Here is a 24,124-nt window from a genome sequence, read left to right as displayed (position 1 = left end):
GAGACAGACTTTATTTTCTTGGGCTCCAAAATCACTGCAGATGGTGAGTGCAGCCATGAAATAAAAAGACACTTGCTCCTTGAAAGGAAAGCTATGACGAACCTAGAAAGTGTATCAAAACGCAGAGACATCACTTTGCTGACAAAGGTCCGTCTAGTCAAAACTACGGTTTTTCCAGTAGTCACATACTGATGTGAGAGTTGGATTATAAAGAAGCTGAGCACTGAAGAATTGATGCTTTTATACTGTGGTGTTGCAGAAGACTCTCGAGAGTCCCTTGGACTGCAAGAAGATCTAACCAGTCGATCCTACAGGAAATCAGCCCTGAATATTCATTGGAAGGACTGACGCTGATGCTACAATACTTTGGCCACCTGATGGGAAGAGCTGACTCACTGGAAAAGACCCTGATGCTGGGAAAGACAAGGCAAAAGGGGAAGGGGACAACAAAGGATGAGATGGTTGGATGGCATCAGACTCAATGGACATGAGTTTGAGCAAAGTCCAGGAGACAGTGAAGGGAAGGGAAGCCTGGCTTGCTGTGGCCCATGGGGTAGAAAAGAGTCAGGCATGACTCAGCGACTGAACAACAACAACAACAGTGTTCCTCCTGCCTCTGGTTTCTGGTTGAGTTTGGTCAATGGGAGACCTCAGCAGGAGTCCAAAGCCCCTCTCCCGCTTTACCTCTAGTTATGGTTCCACAAGTCCTCCTCCTGCCCCCGCAGGCCTAGGGGTTGTGGTGACTCCCTCCTGGGAACTTTACAACCCTCACTGGTTCCCCTGAATCCTGCCCATGCCTCTGGCCCCGTGTTAAATCCTCTCCCCACCTTTTCTGAGTGTGCCTCCTGTTTCTTGCTGGGACCTGACTAATTCTGGTGACTATTCCTCAGCACCCCACTTATCCTGGGGGCTAGAATGGGACCTCTGATGACTTCGGGGCATCCATAGATGTATCACTGATCCCTAAGGCAAAGCAAGGCAGAAGGGCATCCAAATAACAAACCTGAGAATGGATAAATCGTAGGTATAAATTGGAAGGGACATGCCCTGGAGATCCAGTGATTAGGACTCAGTGTTTTTACTGCTGAGGGCTGGGTTTGATCCTTGCTTAGGGAACTAAGATTCTACAACCCATGCAGTGCAGCCAACATAATTTGTTTTTTTTTTTTACTTAAATAAATGTTAAGGCACTCTACAAAATTCTCAGACATAGGGACCACAAGATTTTTTATAAGGAAAGCTTCCTGCTTTCTTCCTTTAGTCATCAATACGATGCTGCAAGCTGTACCTGGAGATACAGGTAAGAGTGCCAGAGCTGTGAACTGGGCTTCATTCCTGATGCCACTGGGGTCAAATAAGTGACCTTCACTTTCGGGGCTTGCAGGAAGAATTTGGACATGACATAGGTGCCTTTAGAGAGATTGATGTGCCAGGCACTGTCCTGGGCTCAAAGGAGAGAAAGGTCAATTGGCCTTTGTTCCCCGGGTCAAGTGAAGAGGGAGAAATACAGTCAACCAGACAACCCCATCAGAGACTGCGGATGCTCCTATGTCCACAGGCTCAGTGTCCCTTCCCCGCCCCCCCCCCCCCCCAGCCAGCAGCATGGAGACCAAGCGGATGCAGGATGAACTTCCAGCAGAAGACACTGCAGTTACTAGACCAGGGCAACACTCACTCCAATCTCCAGAGTCAGCAGGGATTCATCGCTATGTCAGCCTCCCCATAACCTGAGAGAGAACTGCCCTCCAAGAGGAGAGAGTCCCATAAGGCTATCTGCTCATACATGCAGGCAGGAGAAGAAGAGCCGCTATCCCAAATGAAATTCAGACCAAACTAATAAGGGACGTGGCAAGCTGCGGCCTGGGCAGAAGTAAATACCACTCTGCTCGCCCTGCTTCCACCACTGACACCATTAGCAGAGACCTAAAGCTCAGGTACTCCCCTCGGGGCATTCTGCCTGGGGGCACAATGCAGTGAAAGCCTCTGCTAACTGCGAGCCTGTGGGAGTGAGAGGGAAACCTATTTAAATGCTAGCTAGCAAGTGATGTGGAGTGGGGGGAAAGTCAAGGCTAGGTCCAGATTCTGGACTGCAGCTCCTGGGGACAGGGGTGGGGAGGCAGGACCTCGCAGAGGATAGATGCTGTTGCGGCAGCTGGGGAGAGGCACATAGCTGGCTGCACAGTCCATTTCCCCAGTTAGTGGGGAAAACCCAACAAGGGTAGAGAGACCTTGGTTTGAGCTGCAATGTCAACACAAGTCATCGTGTGATCTTGGAACAGCTGCTTTATGTCCCTGAACCTCATTGGCTCACCTGTAAAATGGAGATAAAAATAGACATCCCACTGGAAAACTGAGGGGATCAGACACATAAGTGCATGACTGAACTGATGCTTGTTCACGTCACTGACTGCATACGCAGCGCAAAGAGAAGCTGGGCATCGCCCCCTGGCTTTACCTTCCTCATCTGTAAAATGGGGACATAATACTACTTACCCTCAAGGGGCTGTTGAGGATAAGTGGTCCTCAAACTCTAACATCCATCAGAAGCCCTGGAGGGTTTGTTAACACAGAGCGCGGGGGCCCTCCCCCCAAGTTCCTCATTCAGGAGGTTCTGTAGGAGCCTGAGGATTTCCCGCATCCAAGTGATGCTGACGCTGCCGGTCTAGGGACCCCAACTCAAGAACCACTCTACCTAAAGCTCTCTGAGGAGTGTTTCTGGTTAAACACCCCACAGACGTTAGCTGTGATTCCGATGGGAGAGGAGGAGGAGTGTCCACAGAATCTGTTTCCGACTTGCTCTGAGGAGGACCATCCCTCTCACTTCTACAGAACAAGGAGAGGCAGTGCTCTGCCCACAGCTACCCCAGTCTGCCATGGCCTTGGAGCCGATGACTCCTCCAGGGTGAGGAAAAGGCAGAGGGAGGAGAACATGGAATGCGGGCCTCTCCTGCACAACAGTAAAGCCCTGGAAGTCAGAAGAGCCAGACGTGGCCCTAGCTCTTCCTCTGGCCAGCTGGGTGATCCTGGAAAAGTGACTTAACCTCTCTGGTCCTCAGTGACTCCTTTATAAAAAGAGGGATTCAGAGGCCCCCAGCCAGGCCAGTGAGCCAGCTCTGAAACAGATGCCCCAGCCCTGATCAAACTTTCGGCTGAAGCAGCCCCAGTAGATGCTTGAACTGCAAACTCAGGAGAGACCTGGAGGCACAATCCCCAGCTAAGCTGCTCCCAGATTCCCAATTTTCAGAATCTATGAGCTAATAAAATGCATGTGGCATAAAACTGTTAAGTTTTGGGAGTAAGTTGCCCCAAAGCAATAAATAATATACTCAAGGGGGCATCTGAAAGGCCACACTTAGAGCTTGGGTCCCTGAAAATCACTGCAGAAAAAAGTCCTACTAGGTACAGTCCAGTGGGCTTCCCAGGTGGTGCTAATGATAAAGAACCTGCCTGCCAATGCAGGAGATCCAAGAGACTCGGGTTCAATTCCTGAGTCAGGAAGATCCCCTAGAGGAAGAAATGGCAACCCACTCCAGTATTCTTGCCTGGAAAACCCCATGGACAGAGGAGCCTGGTGGGCTATAGTCCATGGAGTGGCAGAAATTGGGACAAGACTGAAGCGGCTTCATGTGGAGATACCTTCTAGTACAAGGTTCCCTAGTTCAAGGGCTCGACATTTAGGGGAAAATATTTGAGCAGATTTATGTCCATGAAGGACCCTCAAAGATAACATATGAAGCTAATGAAATGTGAATCCAAAGGCTGTATGAGTATCTTCCAATAGCGACACGGTGTATGAAAAGATGTCAGACAAACCCCTTCACTGTGAGGTAATTACAGAAAGACCCTAAAGATGAAGTAAAAACAAAAAGACAGATCAAAATTCTGTCGGGTTTGTTAGGGGCCCAGAAAATGCAGGTAAGAGGTGTCAAGGTTTATAAACATAAAACCTAAAGCAAAATGCTCAACTCCTACTGAGCTGACAAATGCAGTCACAATCTGGCAGGCACCGTAAAACAACCCAACTTCTTTTTAAAGAACAGCCAGGTCTTTGCTTAGACCACAGAGGAATGAGTACCCCCACAGGGCTGCGACAGCCCCCAAGCTGAAAGGTGACCCCCACATCATTCATGCCTGTCACCCAGAAGCCTTCTGAGATGAGGCACCTGTCAGGCAGAGAATAAGGACTGCAGCTCTGAGCTGATGGAGCACTGGTCCCAGTAGCTCTAATTCACTTTTCAGCACAGTGGTTCAAAGCATAGGCTCTAGGAAGCAAACTGCCTAGGTTTAAACGTGACCTCCACCTCTTCCTAGCAGTATGACATTGCCATAATTATTCAACTTTTCTCAGTGGTAGCTTTCTACCCTATAAAAAGAAAAACATATGTTATGCAGATTAAATGAGATATTTCATGTAAGTTTTAGCATGCCGTTTCCTACACTTGCAGGACTCAATACATGTTCACTTTTGTTATTATTCCATTGCTATTAAATTTTTGAATACAGTTCAAAGCATGGGATAGAAGGAAAGAGATACTTCTTAAAGCAGTGGTCTGACATCAGCCACTACCATTCACCTGACTTTCCATAATAATAGTATCAATTGCTGCTGTTTCAGTTCTTTGTCATTCCTTCCATTCAGAGATGGGGTGTATGCCCTTCTCCCTTCAAAGTGGGTGGGATTTTGTAACTGTTTCAACCAGCAGACTATACTATGGACAAAAGTGACATGGTGACTTTTGAGATCAGGTCATTAACGTGTTTCTGTTCTGCCTTGCTCACTGAATACTCGGCCTTAAAGCCATCAGCTGCTGGAAGTAGCTGACCATCCTGGAGCTGCCATGCTGTGAGGAAGCCCAAACCAGCCACGCAGAGATACCGCATGGAAGGCCTCAAATCTGTAACAGTGAAGAAAGACGCTGGGCCAGTGCCCACAGCTCCAACCCCCGCCATTCCAGCTCCAGCCACCAACTGCATGGGCCCTTCTACCCACCAGAATCACTCAGCTAAGCCCTTCTCAAATCCCTCACCCACAGACACCATGAGTGCTAACAAAATGATGGGTGTTGTTTTAAGCCATTATGTTTTAGGTGATCTCTTAGGCAGCAGTTGGGAACTGGAAGATTCATAATAAGCATATGTGACACCCATCCAGGGTTACTGTCCCACCTGCTATCTCATTTCATCCTCACAAATGCACAGGGAAGGACACATTATTATTCTTACTTCGTAATAATGAAACCGACTCCAAGAGAGAAACTGAACTGCCCCAGGTCACATGGCTAGTGAGTGGCAACGTAAAGATTTCTGGTGGGACATTCTGAGTCCAGTTTACAGTTTTTTTGCTGAACCATGGCTGACTCCCAGAATAGTCCAGAACCAGAAACGCAAGAAAAATGCACACATCTGTACGAACAGTGGCTGAAGTGGAGATCAAGAGGGTCATTCTGTTCCAAGCCCAGACACACAGAGAAACCAGTCCCTCATGGAAGCAAAGCTGCCCCGACAACAGAAATATGCAGGAAGAAAACGGGCAGCAGCGACTGGAAGGGGACATCATTAGGAGACGGTAAGAGGGCACAAGGTCTGGGAAAAGGCCCTGGTTTCCATCACCAGCTATCTCCGCTGACAGCCCAGGCGTTGTCACAGAAGGGCTTTCAGAAATACTCGTCACAGCCCAGAGAAGTTTCAGCGCCACCAGAGACGATGACAACACCCCTGGTTACGAGGCCCTGCACGCTGACAGGGCGTCAGGACCAGCTTGAGCACTTGTGAGCACAAGTGCTGCTGAAGGAGGAGGAATCTATTTTGACTCCGCTGACTGACATTCCTTGTTTGCCTCTATGGAATTTTCCCTAAAATCTTTAAAGATGCCAAATGATGGAAACAGAAGAAGCATCCTGTTAATAGGTCTAAAGCCAGCATCTCGGGGCACGTGTGCCCCTGGAAGAGACAACATTGAAATAAGATGCCAGCAGGCCAGGACTTGTTAATTCATCTGTGGAACCTCTGAACAGAATCCAGGGTTCATCACAAGTGAATTCCACCAAAAAAATAACTAAGAAGTAACATTATCAAGACACACAAAGGGTATAATAAATGGACAAGGACTTCTCTGGCACTCCAGTGGTTAAGACTCTGAGCAGGGATGGGTTCAATCCCTGGTCAAAGAACTAAGGTCCCACATGCCATGGAGTGTGCTCAATAAATAAATGCAGAAAACCTAATTCTCAGGTGCAAAAGACTAAAAAATAAGTTATGGTAGCAACAAGCTGAAGATCTTTATCTCTCAAAGAGCATACTTTGAGAGTGAAAGTGAAAGTGAAGTCGCTCAGTCGTGTCCAACTCTTTGTGATCCCATGGACTGCAGTCTACCAGGCTCCTCCGTCCATGGGATTTTCCAGGCAAGAGTACTGGAGTGGGTTGCCACTTCCTTCTCCAGGGGATCTTCCCGAGCCAGGGACTGAACCCAGGTCTCCTGCATTGTAGGCAGACGCTTTTACCGTCTGGGCCACCAGGGAAACAGTAGTTTCCAAACAGTTTCTACTATCTCAGAATCACTTGGATACAAAATTTTAATACTTAAATTTTGGGCCCCATTCTCAGAGATTCTCAATCAGTAGGATGGATGGGTTCCATGACTATGCATGTTTGGCTATGTAATTCTAATGTACAAACCAGTTTGGTAACTACTAACTTGACAGAGAATGTTCACTGTAACCATAATATTGGTTCTCTAGTAGCCAAGGGCTTCCCTGATGACTCAGATGGTAAAGAATCTGCCTGCAATGCAGGCGACCTGCGTTTGTTCCCTGGGTCTGAAAGAGCCCCTGGAGAAGAAAATGGCTACCCACTCCAGTATTCTTGTCTGGAGAATTCCATGGACAGAGGAGCCTGGCAGACTATGGTCCATGGGGTCACATAGAGTTGGACAGAACCGAGTGACTAACACTTTCACTTTCTAGTAGCGGAACTCCAAAATGTTAACAGAGAATATGGTTTCCTTAAAAAAAAAAAAAAAAAAAACTGTTTTCTAGGCTCCCTTGCAGCTAGGTGGCAGCTAAAGGTACCAGCTAAATGAAATTCTGCCAGTGTGATCTAAAAGGGACTGACTGTGAAATTTCTAAGACATGTTCTTAAAGCAAGCTGATATACTCACCCTTCCTGCTAGCTGGAATGTGACTGACATAGTTGAAGCTCTGACAGTCATTAAAGACCATGCAATGACCTTGAGAATGCCAGTCAAGCCAGCTCGGTGAAAAGATAAAGGAAGACTGCATTCCAGATATGAACATCCCTACACCAACAGCCTCCACACTTCTTACATGTAAACAGAAATAAGGTGCAAAGCAGCTGTTACTTGGAATTGTTTGATAAACCACAGTGAAATCAACTACTAACACAACTAATGATGCTACTGTTTGCCGAAAGTTCTAGTATACATTGTTACCACTGAAACAGTTTGAGGCAAGAACTTGATTTTAATCCATAACATACAAACAAAGAAACCAACACAGAGAAGAGTGATGTAAAATGCTCAGAGCCTCACCACCATCAAGGTAGGAAGGGAGCCAGATTTGGGCTCCTGTCTCTCACTTTGAAAGCCTTTTTAAAAAAATTGGGCTATAATGTTTTACAGTGTTGTGTTTGTTTCTGCTATATGACAAAGTGAACCAGTTACATGTATACATATAACTCCTCCCTCCTGGATCTCCCTCTCATCCATCAAAAACATATGCACCCCAGTGTTCATCACAGCATTATTTATAACAGTCAGGATATGAAAGCTACCTCAGTGTCCACTGACAGACGAACAGATAAAGAAGATGTGGTACATATATATGTTAGTGAAATATTATTCAGACATATAAAGGAATGAAATTGGGTCATCTGCAGAGATGTGGATGAACCCAGAGTCTGTCATACAGAGTGAAGTCAGAAAGAGAAAAACAAATACTACATATCAACACATGTATGTGAAATCTAGAAAAATGATACAGATGAACCTATTTGCAGGACTAAAAAGCCAGTGGTCTTTCACCCATACTATTTTGTGGGGCACTTGGGGCAGAAGCCCTCTTTAGAAATAGGATACGTGTATCTCAGAAAGCTGAGCAGAAGGAAGCCAATGACCACACAGGCAACAGCAGGAAGAGGAATCCTCTGTTTTCACTCTCTGTTACATTCGCACCCTCCCATTTTTTCCTTTTCTATTTTTCACCTCCTTAATCTTACCCAGTGGTTTAAGTAGGTCTGAGTCATAATAATGTAAACACATTCGAGGAAAAGCATTTCCTCCCCCGGGCCAGCCCACATTCTAAACTGATGTCAGGACCATAAGCCAAGAGCAGAGAATCTGAAAGAAATCAAACCAGCCTTCACTCAGGCAGGAAAAGACGATCCCCAAGTTAGGGCCCACCCCAGATCAGCCCAGATCATGAGAATTTAACTGTTAAAGTTGCTAAGTGCTCATTTTCAAAGATGTAAAACAGAGGTCTTCCGTAACAGAGGCCACTGGCAATGGTGGTGGACAATTAAATGAGACTGGGCCTGGCATACAGTCAGTACCTAATTACAGGAAGCAGATCACTAGGCAATTTAACATAATTCTGGTCTTATGCAGTCCTGAATGCATACCATGCCTTGCCTAACCCACTGATTCTTTTCCTAGATAGAAGGAAGAATGAAGAATTATGCAGTTAACAAAATGACTAGCTGGCTCTCTACTCCCCAACAGCACCCCCAAGCAATCTGGCAGGTGGACCCTGCAGGCAAGATAACACTTGGAGGAGTCAGTCACATGATGGAAAAGGATGCAGAATCCAACTTCCTGCCTCGATGACTCAATGAGATTCTCTCCTTCTCCCCTTTCTCCTTTAAAACCTGCACGACTTCCCTGGTGGTCAACTGATGAAGAATCCAGTTGCCAATACAGGGGACATGGGCTAATTCCTGGTCCAGGAAGATTCCACATGCTGTGGGGCAACTAAGCCTATGCGTCACTACTACTGACCCCCTCACTTAAGAGCCCACGCTCCACCACAGTGAGAAGCCCGTTCAAGCTGGAGAAGTAGTCCCCGCTGGCCACATCTAGAAAAAACATGCACACAGCAGTGAAGACCCAGCACAGCCAAAAATACATACATAAATGAACAAATTTTTTTACAAAGTGAAACAAAAATGAAATTTATTAAGGAAAAAAAAACTATCAAGACAGAGCACAATCTTCAGAGTCGGGCTCAGGTCCCAAGTCCACCTTCTCCCCAGATTGCCAGATCTAGGATTAAAGCATCTTTCCTTTCTATTAATACTTGCCTCTCAAATTATTGACTTTTGAATGGTGAGCAGACAAACCTGAGTTTGGGAACAAATGGGATTTCTCTTTTTGTCCATCATCTCTTCCTGACTTCCCACCTCAGAAGGTAAGAGCCAGAAGAAAGGGAATTTTGTCTCTTTTCCCATCACTGCTATTTCCTAGCACAGAAAACAGTGTGAGATCTGCAACAGAGACTCAACAAATACTTGTTGGATGAATGATGACGATACTGCAGCCACTTCCCTGCCCGGGTTCTCTGGGCTCACCCGATCAACCATCTCACCATGCCCTAAATCCTCTCTTGCTTGACAGAGTCTCACTTCACATTTTTCCTACTCACACACACAATCCTCATAGGACATCCTCCATCTACCTTTCTCCACCTCTCCACTAGCCCACACTTCAACCAGCCTGGAGAATCCACAAGAAATCTTCCAGTCCTCTCCCTGACCATTATAGTCTAGAATCCCCTCCCTGACCTTGCATAGACCTGAGTCTACACCACTTCATAACTAAGCCCTGTATCTGCTTATGACATACTACACAGTCTCACTGACATCACTAAAAACCCTCTTCACATGAATAACATCTTATAGTTCACAAACTCTTTTCTCTTCAGGGAGTTCAAAGTCTAAACATTATGAGAATGTGGTCAGGAAATGGAATAAACAAACATCAGGTAATACCTGTCTGTAGCTAACTAAAAATAACAAAAATAATCCACAATTGAAAACACAGTCTGTACTAGACAGTATTTGTGGCTTTCTCTGGCCATCCCACTTCCTTTTCACAATACTGCATGAAGCAGGTGTTATTTTCTAAAGTTTATTGAGGAGGCACATCTGAAGTTCAGAGAGGCTAGGTGACTTGTTCAAGCACTCACAGCAAAAGCCAACAGAGCTGGGAAACAAACTCAGGCTTCTTTATCGCAAAAGGTCTTGCTCTTAACAAGGAGGGGTTTGTCTGGTGGCTCAGATGGTAAAGAAGCTGCCTGCAATGCAGGAGACCCAGGTTCGATCTCTGGGTCGGTAAGATCTCCTGGAGAAGGGCATAGCAACCCACTTCAGTATTCTTGCCTGGAGAATCCCATGGACAGAGAAGCCTGGAGGGCTACAGTCCATGGGGTCTCAAAAAGTCAGCCACGACTGAGTGACCAACTCTCAACAGAGATGCTCTAATTTCCCTCCACTAGGACTGGAAGCAGAAAATGTGTGTGTGTGTGTGTGTGTGTGTGTGTGTGTGTGTGTGTGTGTGAGTGTGTGTCCTCATGCACATTCAGCGCACACATAAGCACAGATGTATGAAGGAGGGGGCTGAGGGGCAGCAAGGAGGGGCAGTGGGTAAGTTTTTCAAACGACCGAAGAGTTGCTAAGAAAGCCAGCATGCCCTAAAAGGGGGAAAATGATGGAAAGCCATCAAAGTTCAAAAAACTGCTTTAGATGAGCAAGTCTCTGGTTCTGAATTACAGAAGCTGGGTGTATAGTGAGAATGAGGTCCAGGGAACTGCCCACCTGGGCCGCAGGCCAGGGATACCACTCCCACTGGAGGCTAAGAAACAGGGCCCCCAGGATGACAGCTAGAAATTCTGAGCATGCCAAAAGGAGCCACAAAGAAACAAGCAGCAGTTTCCATCAACTGGCTGCTCTTAATAGCTCTGTGGTGCAGGCTTTCTTATCCACATTTTTCAGATGAGGACAACTGAGGCTGAGGCTTAAGCAATCTGCCAGGCAAAATGAGTAATCAGGCCAGGTTCATGCCCAGGCCTGAGTCAAGCGTGCCAGCTCTTTCCAGGCCCCTGGCCATGCTTCCAGGAGGCGCTGGCCAGGGGCCAGGGTGGGCAATGGGGGGCTGGGTCCTTGGAAGGTTCCCAAGGCTCCTTACCTCGCACTTCTCCACCACCGGCTGCTGCCCGCACTCAGAGCTGTTGCCCGCCACGATGCCGGCGCGAAGATTCTCACTGTCGCCGGTGCCCTCCTCCATGGAGTAGGTCTTAGAGTGGTTGCCACGCCGGTGGGACGGGCTGCGGCCCTGGGCCAAGCTGAGTTGCCGGCGGAGGGCACGGTTCTCCTCCTCCACCTCGCGCACGCGCACCTCCAGGCTCTCGCGCTCCCGCTGGCTGGACGCAGTGTACCGGGGGCTGTGCGGCTGGGCCTCCAGCGGGGACAGAGACACCGGCTTCCCATCTGTGGGCACGGAGAGATGCGAGGAGTTAAGGTGGAGGAAAACAACGCGAGCCCCACCACGTACCCGGGACATCCAGACTCCTTTCACAGTCCCACTGAGAAGGGGAAGCAGGTGGAGAGTGAGTTATAAATGTATGCATCCAGAGTGAACTGGGAACAGAGTTGAAAACAGAATGACTTGCCGTGAGGGTAAAAAACTAACATGCTGCTGAACTATTTACAATCGCCGAGACCTAAGAGCCCATTGACAGGATAAAGCTGTGGAGCATACACTTGGGAACATTACTCAGCCATGGAAGGAAAGAAAGAATGCCATTTGCAGCAAGATGGATGGACCTGGATATTATCATACTAAGTCACAGGCAAATATCATATGATATCTACTATATGTAGAATCTAAAATATGACACAAACCAACTTATTTATGAAACACAAAGAGACTCAAGAGACTTAGAAAACAAACTTAGGTTATGAAAAGGGATATGGAGAGTAAATTAGGAGTTTGGGATTGGAAGATTCAAACTACGATATATAAAATAAACAAGGTCTTACTGTATGGCATGGGGAGTTATATACAAAACCCTGTAATAAACAATAATGGAAAAGAATATGAAAAAGAATATGTATGTATGTATAACTGATTCACTTTGTTGTACAGAGGAAACACAATATTGTAAATCAACTATACTTCAATTAAAAAAAAAACAACTAACAGACTGTTTAGAGAAGACAATTGTAATTTTCCTAATTAAATCCACTGTCTTCTTTTCCCTACTGGGCACATTTCCAGGTAAATATTCTTGTTAGCAATAAAGTATGAATATGAAGGAGGAGGCGGTGGAAGGGAAGAAGAATGGGGGTGGGTAGGAGGAAGTGGAGAAGAACAAAAGGAAGAGAAGAAATAAAAAGAGAAATATTAACTACTAAGTTTATTTAGTTCTTCCTACGTAAACTCGTATTCATCCTTCAAAACCCAGTTTCTGAAGTATCATCTCTCAAAGGAAGCCTTCTTCAATTTTCAGATAAAATATCTATCAGCATATTTCAACACAACACTAAGACCAATATGTACCTATCATACTGGATTTGGTAAATTGTTTTACTATGTTTCCTATGAAGATGGAGAGCTTAATAAGGATAGAAACTGGGTCTTACTTATCTTTGTGGTAACATTATATCTGATAAATGCTGGCATGGTGGATGCCTCTGTCCATGCCAAGAGTAAGATAGTTACGTGCAGAAAGGAAGAAGGAAGCAGGAGCATAATCATGTAACTGAATGCCAGAAACAGTCTATACACAGTCAGAACCAAACAGAGAGGGCAACTACGTCTCCCAAAGTCACACAAACGGAACGCAGGGGGATCAGAATTTGTACCCAAGTTACTCTTGTCTCAGAGCCTGTGCACGCTCCAATTAAATGCAGTTCCGTAAAAGGCCACATAGAGAGCCATGAATTTAAAAATTAATACGAAAGCCCCATCTCTAAGGATACTTAGCATAACTCCTTGTATACAGTAGGTGCTCAATGCAGTCTTATGGTTGAGGAGCCGCAGGGATACAAGACACACCCCAAACTGTCCCATGCTGCAGAAATCCCGGATCCAGCTACAACACAGCTGCTCAGAGACAACCAAACAAAAATCACGTCTCTAGAAAATTACCCTCTCAGCCGCCTGCTAAAAAAAAAAACAAAAAAAAACACACGCTCTTTTTTTTCCACTTGGAGTTTTTCTCCTTCCTGCCCAGACCCCACTGAGCTTGCAGACTGTCCCAGGGAGACTCTGTGACTCACAAACCTTGAGGATCAAAGACTGTGATGAATTACACCCTGTGAGTTTCACCTGTGTTGCCTTGCTGCGCCGGCCTCTGCCCAGGGCCTTTTGATGTGTCTCTGGGTTTGCACAAACACAACTCCTTTTTTCCCTCCTAATCACCTCAGGGTAAAACACCTGAGCTCCGGTCCTCTGCCATCCACACAGCAAATATGACTCACTGAATTCCACTCCTCGGGACCACAGATCAAAGGCCGAGGCAGAGTGTGTGGGGACGTGAAATCACAGGTTGATTAGGATTGTATTGTTCCCAAGCTCTCTGATTACAAGCTCGACCCAGGCTTTTGAAACCTGTCTCCTTGCTTGGTAAAACCAAATTAGTTTCACTGAAAATGAAGAAGAAAAGGCAGCAATAGCAATTGTGTTTCCTCAGCCAACATCGACCCTTCCAGCAGAGGTGAGGAAGATGACCACGTGGCTTCCATCAGTGGGCAGGACAGTTAGGCTTTATCCCTGCTATGACTCTGTGTGGGGCTGGGTAGTTGACACTGGTAATGTCTTGGGTTATCACAGCACAAGCAGGTGGCAATTGGTGTCCCCACTACAGATGAGGGAACTGAGCCTCTAAAAGCTTAAGCCATGTTCCCCTCGTGCTGACAGGAAACAAGGTCTCAGTGACTGCATGTGGCCGAGCTCCTGCATTTAGGCCCTGAATTGGAGGTATAGTTGTTCTGGTGTCTCCTCTTTGCTGAAAGGACTGTGGCATATTTGGGGAGGAACCCAGGAGGCTCTGGAAGCCCACTCAGAGCCTTCAGGATCCCAGAAGCTCTGGAAGAAAATATAACAAATGGAAACTCTAATAAACTTGTTCTATAGAGGGATTAAATGCTCTCAACTTTGGTTTTCCGTTCTCTGAAATGAGAATGGAAACGCTCACCCTGCAAGGATGATAGGAAGTGTAAGTAAGACACTGAAATATCAACCATTTGGCCTCTCATTGGAAGGCATTTGGTGTCAATTAGTTCCTGCAACCCCTGTCCAAGGAGTGCAGGTGGTTATGGCCAAAATGAGCTGATGATGTAGATTAGGGCGCTGAGGGCTCTCCATCTACTGAATACCGGCTGTTCTCTGAGTGGTCCTTGGGAGCAAGTGGCCAGCAAACTTTCTCTTTGAAATGTGGCATCCCTGCACCGTCTTCCCTTCACCCTTAGGCAGGTCAAATTTCATCCAGAGGCAAAAAAGAGAAGCAAACAGGGCTCCCATGGGGACCCGGTCACTTCCTCTAGCTCCTCTCCCCAAAGCTCCGCATTTTGCGTTATTCCTAATTCTTTGATTATATGTTCGTTAAAGACACAATTATGTAATCCCGAAGCAATTCTAAATCCTGGGTAGTGAGGGGGAAAATACTTTTCGGTAACCTGTGTCCATTTCCTGCTTTAAATCCCAGCTGTTTTTTGACCAAACAAAGCTCTCAAAGACTTGCAGGTATCTTCTCTACCATAAAACTCCATAAATTTGTCATCGATGAAGTCACATAAAAATAATACAGTAATAAAAGCCAGGCCTCAAGGAGGGGAGAGCTGATGTTGGAGAAAGCAACATGCTTGACTGTGCCCAGTGCCTGGCACCTAAGAAGTGCTCAGTAAACAGCAGGGATGGAGACGGGAGGGAGGTTCGAAAGGGAAGGGATATATGAATACCCATGGCTGATTCATGTTGAGGTGTGACAGAAAACAAAATTCTGGACAGCAATTATCCTTCAATTAAAAAAAAAAGAACTGGAATTGCTGGCTTGTATGTGTGTTTGTCTGAACGGTGTGTCCCCTTGAGCAGGAGCCTTCACCTTCCTCAGCTGGTTTTCATTCTGACAGGGAGTGTCCTGGAGACGTGCCCCAACAATGCTTCTCGGCTCTAACTTCCCAGGAGCTCGAGTACAGATGGACCCTCCGTCTCTAGCCCGAGCGACCCATCCAGTGCTGCGCGGGCAGAAATCAAGACGCCGGGGCCCACTGCCCTGCCACGTTCACAACTCATTCCAGTTTCATTCAGCCTGACTCTGGCTTCTGTTCCTGGACTCCTCTCCTCTCTGGCTCCTGCCCCTTTTGCTCCTGCTTCTCCTAACCCTCTGGAGGTCAGTGAGCGGAGAGTTAGGACAGTGCAAGCTCTCTTCTCTTAGAAGTGGCCTGAAATCTCTGTGATGCTTTCTGGACCCTGGTCTCTCCCATCACATGGGACTTTATGGCCTATGGAAACTACTGTACCCACAGCAATCATTTGTCATGCCGGCAGTGGGGAAGCTTTCCCCTCCAATCCAGCTTAGATAAAATTCCAGCTCAATACACATGCCGAGTACATAGCCTGCCCCACGTGCAACTCATCACCTGAATTCAACCAAGCAGTCTATACACTAGTCACCAAGACAGGTCCACTGGTGTGTGTGGTTCCACACCTGCAGATTCAACCAGCTCAGATCATGTAGTACTGAGATACGTATTTGTGGAAAAAATCTGCATGTTGAGGGTCAGTGCAGTTCAAACCTGTGTCATTCAAGGATCAACTGTACTTACAAAGTGCCCTCATTATAATCTTAATTGCTGGGGGAAATGGGAGAGACAGCCAAGAAAAGCAAACAGATCACATCTATTCCTGAGAACACAGGATTTGGAATAAGAAAAGGCTGAGTCTGAATTGTAACACTGCTGCCCGTTTATAGTTGTGTGTGAGTCACTCAGTCATCTTCAACTCTCTGTGGCTTCACGGACTGCGGTCCACCCAGCACCTCTGTCCATGGGATTTTGCCAGGCAAGAGTACTGGAGTGGGTTTCCCTTCTGGCAAAGTGCTTACCTTCTGTGACTCCCTGTCCCCATATGTAGAATGGGGGACATGGGTGTGTGTGTGTGTGAGACAAGCATATTACCCAGCATCAGGCCTATTCAGAGTAGACACTCAAGTTTCCCCTTTCCACCCACCCCACCAAATCTGGAGGCAGGACACATAAAGACATGGTGAAGAAGATCCTTCATTTCTGAGCCCCTTTGACCTTTGCTTTTCTGTTACCTTTCCTTCCAGGTTTTTTTTTTTTTTTTTGGATCTACACTCAATTTGTACACAGAGAACATCTTTATCACATAATGCCTATATGTTTTGCTCTACAGTTCAGCCCACTTTTAAAATGTCAAACAAGACATCATTTGAAATCTCAGTTGACAACATCTTCCTCCTCCCTCCTAAACTTCTTAAAAAACATGAATTTATCACTGGATTTGAATCTCTGAATCCACTTGAGATGAATGTTCTGAATTAAGAATCAAAACATCTAAGATTCAGAACAAAAAAGGTAAATTGAAAATCAACCTCCGTGCAGTGCGGTGACAGAGATTAGGGACTTGGCATCCAGAACGTCCTAAGTGATGATCTGAATCAATTGGTGTGTGCTGAAATCTCTCTGGAGTGCTGGCGTTTCACACCATGATATCCATCATTGAAAATGGATAGAACTGGGGGCTTGTTAATGGAGGCAGGGCCCCTCAGCCCTGAGGCCATCCATGTTGGGGGCTCACACCAGCCCCTTCCACAGGTGACACCCCTAGATCTTTCTAGGCAAGGACACCAGAGTCCCTGCACTCATGCTCAGATTTCATGAAGGCTGTCCCGGCCCACCCCACCCCCCGCCACCAACTACATCATCCTACCCGTGATGAAGACACTGCATGCCTAACCTTTATACAGCAAAATCCCCCTACGTACAATCTGTTGCCAGGGCCTGCCAATTTTCCCTTCCTGATGTTTGAAGCACTTGTTTCTCATTCTATTTCAAGCATTCCATCTCAAATCCAGCCTTTTAATGGTATCCTAAAACAGGGGTCAAACTTTTTCTATAAATGCCCAGAGACTAAATATGTTTTACTTTGCAGGCCATGCAGTCTTGAATGCAAGGACTCAACTGGCATGGCAGCACAAAAGCAGACACAGAAATTCCTAACTCATTCCTAATGAGTATGGCTGTGTTCCAACAAAACTTTACTTAAAACAACAAGTGCTGGGCCGGATTTAGCCTGCAAGCCCTAGCTTGTGGGTCATTGTTCTAGCACACTGGTCTCCTCGGTTTGTCTCTCCAAGTCCAATCTCTCTCTGTTCCATCCAGCCTTACTCACAGGTGCCAGGGATCATGCTCTTAATGAGAACTCTATTCCCATCACATTTTGCAATTTGAAAACCATACAGAAGCCACTCCATCTGCTTCAACGTCATCAATCAAACACTTGGTCAGTTCTTATTGAGCACATGTCCAGTGCTTAGAGGCTGTGTCACTTCATTTTAATTCATACAACTCTTTAAATGAAGTGGGTGTTCTCACTGTGTTAGACAAATGGGAAAAAGAAGAAGAAACAGGCTCAAGATTTAACTTGTTCAGTGGCATCCCAGCCACAAACAGCGAAGGGAGCAATCTGAATCCAGGTTCACTGGCTCCAGATCAATTTCTCTATTTGCCCCAACCATAATGTTTCCTATTTGCCCCTCGCCAAACAAGTACAATCTAGTTTGTCATTTCTTCTGCTTCATCTCTTGGTCCCTTAGGCCAGTGGTTCTCAGTCTTGGCTATCATTACAATCCCTTGAGAAACAACAACAACAAAAACTCCCATGTTAATTAGCTCAGAATCTCTGGAGATTAAGGTCTAAATATCAGAATTTTAAGAAGCACCAGCGTCCTGGTTCTCCTGTGTATCTGAGGTTGAGAAATGCTGGCTTAGGAATTTTCCCCAGTTCTCAGGCTGAGATACCACAATCCCCAGCCACCACCGTTTGCTCCTTAAGGCAAATTTAAGAAACTGGCTTAGATACAAAGAGGTCTTTAGCAGCACTGCTGCACTTAATTCTGGTGCTGCTCTAACCCAGGGCCCAGCTTCTTTGCTTGAGTCTCTACTATATTCTTAGAAGCCCCCATCATGTAACCCAGGAAAGCTTAATTTCCTTTATACCCTAGGCTACCCCGTCTTCTAGCTCCTCCAAGTTTGGGGCTGATTTTGCTGCTATCAATCCCCCTTCCTTCCAGGATAAGAGTTCTCCCTAAAGCAGGGCCAGCTGACTGCAGCTGACTGCAGCAGCCAGAACTTCCAGCTTCCTTGGTTCACTCAGACACCCATCTCTAAGACCAAAAAGTCACTTCATTCCAATGACTTCTCCAACTCCTCACCTTCCACCTAAGGTTCTGCTCATTAAGGACTCATTTTGTAATTTTAAAAAACACAATGCCCTTCTTTCAATCAACATAAAACTTCACGTGCGCGCATGCTAAGTCACTTCAGTCGTCTGACTCTTGGCAACCCCAAGGACTGTAGCCCACCAGGCTCCTCTGTCCATGAGATTCTCCAAGCAAGAATACTGGAGTGGGGTGCCGCACCCTCCTCCAGGGGTACTTCCCAACCCAGGGATGGAACCTGCATCTTTTATGTCTCTTGCATAGGCAGGTGGGTTCTTTACCACTGGGGCCACCTGGGAAGCTAAGAAACTTCACACCCTCCTTCAATGCATTTTGAAATTGCAAAACAAATTACATACTGTGGCCAAAGTCATTTTAGAAAAATTTAGAAATCTCAGTCCAACCCTGAAAGTTGCACGTTTTAGTGAAAGTCACTCAGTTGTGTCTGACTCTTTGTGACCCCATGGAATATACAGTCCATGGAATTCTCCAGGCCAGAATACTGGAGTGGGTAGCCATTTCCTTCTCTCCAGGGGGTCTTCCCAAGCCAGGGATGGATCCCAGGTCTCCCGCAGTGCAGGCAGATAAAACTGTTGTTAAATTTTAATCACTGGATCCCCAGGTAACAGTTGATTCTACTGACATGTCACAAGTCCAGGTGTCACTAATTCTTGGTAGTTGATAGTTTCAGAGAAAGACACAGGTGTGGATAGAGCCATTTTCCAAAGTTCTGGAATTGTGGAATCAGACTCACCCAGAGAAGAGAAATTGGAGTGATGATAAGAAAAGGCTGCTTACTTGTTATGGGATAAATAGGGTATGTTTCACCCCAAGATTCCCCAAAGGCATTTTCTGGAAGTCATGTTCAGCAACCAAAACAAACTTTGAGTTCCAGCAAAGACCCTGGAGATCATCTGGCAAAGATCAAACACAACAGTAAGGAAAGAGTGCCCCAAAAGCTTCTAAAAAGAATGTGCTTGTATATTTTGGAGATTAATTAATTCTTTATCAATTGTTTCATTTGCTAATAGCTTATCCTATTCTGAGGGCTGAGTTTTCACCTTGCTTATAGTTTCCTCTGTGTGCAAAAGCTTTTAAGTTTGATTAGGTCCCATTTGTTTATTTGCTTTTATTGCCATTATTCTAGGAAGTGGGTCATAGAGGATCTTGCTGTGGTGTCTGTCAGAGAGTGTTCCATGTTTTCCTCTAAGAGTTTTATAGTTTCTGGTCTTATATTTAGGTCTTTAATCCATTTTGAGTTTACTTTTGCGTATGGTGTTAAGAGGTGTTCTAATTCCTTTCTTTTACACGTAGTTGACCAGTTTTCCCATCTCCAAAACATACAAGAAGCTCATGCAGCTCAATACCAGTAAAACAAACAACCCAATCAAAAAGTGGGCAGAAGACCTAGACAGACATCTCTCCAAAGAAGACTTAGAAGCTGTTCTCCAAAGATGATGGCTAATAAACACATGAAAAGATGCTCAACATTGCTCATTATTAGAGAAATGCAAATAAAAACTACAATGAGGTATCATCGCACACAGTCAGAATGGCTATCATCAAAAAGTGTACAGACAATAAATGCTAGAGAGGGTGTGGAGGAAAGGGAATGCTCTTAGACTGTTGGTGGAATGTAAACTGATACAGTCCCTATGGAGAGCAGTATGGAGATTCCTTAAAAACTAGGAATAAAGTCACTACATGACCTAATCATTCCATTACTCGGCAAACACCCCGAGGAAACCAGAAACGACAAAGACACACATACCCCAATGTTCACTGCCGCACAACTTACAATAGCTAGGACACAAAAGCAACCCGGGGATTTATCGGTAGATGAATTGACAAAGAAGTCGTGGTACATATATACAGTAGAATATTACTTAGCTACAAAAAGGAACACATTTGAGTCAGTTTTAATGAGGTGGATGACCCTAGAGCCTGTTACAGTGAAGTAAGTCAAAAAGAGCAAGATGAATATCATATTAATGTATATATATATGGAACTTGGAAAGATAGCACTAATGATCCTGCTTGAAGAGCAGCCAAGGAAACAGACATTGGACACAGTGGGGGAAGGAGAGGGTGGGATGATACGAGAGAACAGCATTGAAACATACACATTACTGTATGTAAAACAGCCAGCCAGTGGGAGTTTGTTGTATGATGCAAGGAACCCAGAGCCCATGCTCTTTGACAACCTAGAGGGGTGAGATGGGGAGAGATGCAGGATTGGGGTTCAAGAGAGAGGGGACATACATATAACTAATGCCAATTCATGCTGATGTATGGCAAAAACCATCACAATATTGTAAAGTAATTATCCTCTAATTAAACAAATAAAATATACTAAAAAGAAGAAAAAAAAGCAGAAAAGAACTGCAACCAGCAGGCTAGGAAAAGCGGCCTAGATTCATCTCATTGTAATAGATTTTTCCTTCATGAAATTGTTTTCCAGAACCTTGTCTTAAAGAGCTTCATTAAGTCAAGAAAATGAAGACATTTTTAGCACCAATTTGCTGTCTCCCTAGCTGGGTTTTGGCTAGAAGTGCTTAAAGGTATACTAATAAGCAATAGTGTCAGTGGTTTGCCCCTTGAAACTTCAGGATCAATGATTTCAAAGCTTCAGATGTGTTTTTTTTTTTTGCCAAATATCCTAAGTTCTGAAAGTCGGAGACAGTTGGTCTTTGAACCACTGTTATTATAGCAGAATAACTAAATCTTTCCGCTTCTAAATCTGGCCAATCTTATTTCTCTTTGATGTCCAAAGAACCTAAGTATTAACAGAAAGACTTTGTTGGTAGCATTGAAATCATCACTAAACAAGACAAAGTATAATGTATTTAGGGCTCTATTTTGTATATAATTGAATGACATGCCAGCAGCGTTAAGTTCTTAGATCACTTAGGTAGTTTAGAAAACAACTATTGGAGGTTAACAATATGGTGCATCCCGGAAAATGTGGTATTTATTCCAATATCAAGAATTAACCAGCGTGTGAGAGCAAAATAAATTCACAATCCTATCATTTTTGATCACTCTCTGCCCCCATTGAGTTCATTAACTTCAATCATGTTTTTCTTGCGTAGCCTCAAAGACGCCCAGCTTTACTGGTGATCTTCAATGGCTGTTTCCTGTCCCACGGTCCCTTGAGACATAGTTGCAATACACTTGCAATAGTTGGAAAAAGTTCCCTTTATTAGGAGAGACTTCAAAACCAGAAGCAAAATGAGCACAATGATTTTATCCTTTGCAAAGAGTGAAATGGACATGCCACCCCAAGTTACCAACCAACATGGCCTTTGATTGAATAATCAGACCCAGAAATATTCTAGAATTCCTCCTTATAATTTCCTTTCTGGCAGTACTCAAGATAAACGACTTCATATTTTTCCACTGATCTTTCTTTTTTTTTAACCTTAGCAATAAATGTGCTATTTTATATGAAATATTCATAGCCCTTATAAAATCCCACTAATATGTTCCAAGAGTAGCAAATCATATATGTTGGAGAGAATCATATTTTACAGTAAACCATTCTTAATGAGGCTTACTTTTTTTTTTTTTTTTTTGGTAACTAAAATCTTGTTCACATCAAGAAAGCTACATGGAATGGACTCTTTGAGGTTTTAAATTTTATATCCGTCACACTAAGGATACTGTAAACTATTCTTTTCTAAAAATGTGAACTCATACTTGGCGTAAGCTTCACATTGTCATTCTTGGTGGCCATTTTTACTCATCAGAAAACATTGAAAAAGAATTTTAATGGGGAGTATTGACAAGAATGTCTGGTTTGGATTATGGAGGGATAGAAGATTTCAGTGGCAGGCAGCAGCTGCATCAGGACTCGAGACAAACCTACAAAGCCCTCACTCATCCATCCTGCTCCCTTCTCTTCCCCAGGGCTCTTTGTTGCTATTGTTGTTTAGTTGCTAAGTTGTGTCCGACTCTTTTGCGACTCCATGTACTGTAGCCTGCCACTCTTCTGTCCAGGGGATTTTCCAGGCAAGAATACTGGAGTGGGTTGTCATTTCCTTCCCCAGGGGTTCTTCCCCACCTAGGGATCAAACCCATGTCTCTTGCATTAGCAGGTGGATTCTCTACCACTGAGCCACCAGCGAACCACACCCCCCCCCAACCCCAGGGCTCCTAGGTTATCTCATTTTAGGGGTGAAGTGTCAGAGCGGAATTCAGATCTAGGGAAGAGAGTTAAGGACTCTTGTAAAAAGGACTCAAAAGAATGACTGCCTTCTAGCAGGCATGCATCTTTCACTGCACCGTGTCAGACTTGAAGGATAGTACTCCGCTCATCTAGGGAAGAAGGGGACAACCAAACAGCACAGCTAGACTTGGATAGTATCCTGTGTTTGGAGGATGGCATGTTGTCATGAATGTTCTGGGAATAAAAAAGGAAAACTGAGTACAGAACATGACTAGACGTTGAGACAGTATTCACCAAGCTCTATGTCAGTGATGGTGATCACTGTGCTTACTCGCCACAGCGTCTGAAATGAGGCATATGCCAGTCTGAGCAAAGGCTCTTTCTCTGGGCTGCATATAAGTGAGGATCAACATAGGGGGAAAACCCCATTTCCCACCTCTGGTGTGTCAGGAGGTCTTGTGTCATGTCGGTGAGGACTGGCTTGATCTGCATCAGGTTTCCTGGGCTCTCTGACACATCTCATCTACATTGAACTGGCTTTGAGACATAGCCACTGCTCTTCATGCAAACCTCATGCAGAAAGTACCGCCTCAGGAGAACCCAACTTGGCCTGCAGTGTTCATGACATAGTCAGACCTGATGAGATACGGAGGAAAAGGAGTTGGAAAGCAGATCAGTAGAAAGAGTTATCCAAGACAAGCAGGACCCTTGATGTGCATGGTTAAGGTCTGAAATGGCTACGGAGTCCACCACCAGCACCAGTAGTTGCCATAAAGAATATTCCTACATCTCTCCAAAGAAGACATACAGATGACCAAGAGGCACATGAGAAGATGCTCAACATCACTAATTATTAGAGAAATGCAAATCAAAACTGTTACTACAATTGAAGTATCACCCCACACTGGTCAAAATGGCCATCATCAAAAAATCTATAAACAATAAATGCTGGAGAGGGTGTGGAGAAAAGGGAGCCCTCTTGCACTGTTGGTGGGAATGTAAACTGATACAGCCTCTATGGAGAACACCACGGAGGTTCCTTAAATAACTAAAATTAGAACTATCATAGGACCCAGGAATCCTACTTCTGGGTATATACCCTGAGAAAAACATAATTCACAATGACACATTGTACCCCAAAGTTCATTGCAGCACTATTTACAATAGCCAGGACAAGGGAGCAACCCAAATGTCCATCAACAGATGAATGGATAAAGAAGATGTGGTCCATATACACAGTGGACTATTACTCAACCAGAAAAAGGCACAAAACTGGCTCATTTGCAGAGTTGTGGAAGCACCTAGAATCTGTCATGCAGAGTGAAGTACATCAGCAAGAGAAAAAAAAAGATAAAAATATTGTATATTAACACATGTATGTGGAATTTATAAAAACGGTACAGATGAACCTATTTCCAGGGCAGGAATAGAGATGAAGACATAGAAAGTGGACATGCGGACATGGGGAAAGGTTAGGGTGTGA

The 24,124-nt window shown here is 45.0% G+C and overlaps 1 protein-coding gene across 2 annotated transcripts in view; it reads right to left on the bottom strand.

Annotated features, from left to right (window-relative positions):
* Positions 1-24,124, bottom strand: part of LARGE1 (LARGE xylosyl- and glucuronyltransferase 1) — a 593,562-nt gene that overhangs the window by 314,149 nt on the left and 255,289 nt on the right. For both annotated transcript variants that reach the window (XM_070453980.1, XM_070453981.1), the window contains exon 3: positions 11,195-11,496. In XM_070453980.1, coding sequence (XP_070310081.1) covers positions 11,195-11,496 — 302 coding nt within the window. The remainder of the gene's footprint in view (positions 1-11,194; positions 11,497-24,124) is intronic.

Source organism: Odocoileus virginianus, chromosome 23 (assembly GCF_023699985.2).
Source record: "Odocoileus virginianus isolate 20LAN1187 ecotype Illinois chromosome 23, Ovbor_1.2, whole genome shotgun sequence".
Taxonomy (NCBI): domain Eukaryota; kingdom Metazoa; phylum Chordata; class Mammalia; order Artiodactyla; family Cervidae; genus Odocoileus; species Odocoileus virginianus.
The sequence above is the reverse complement of the archived record's forward strand: the minus strand, read 5'-3'. Positions and strand labels throughout refer to the sequence as shown.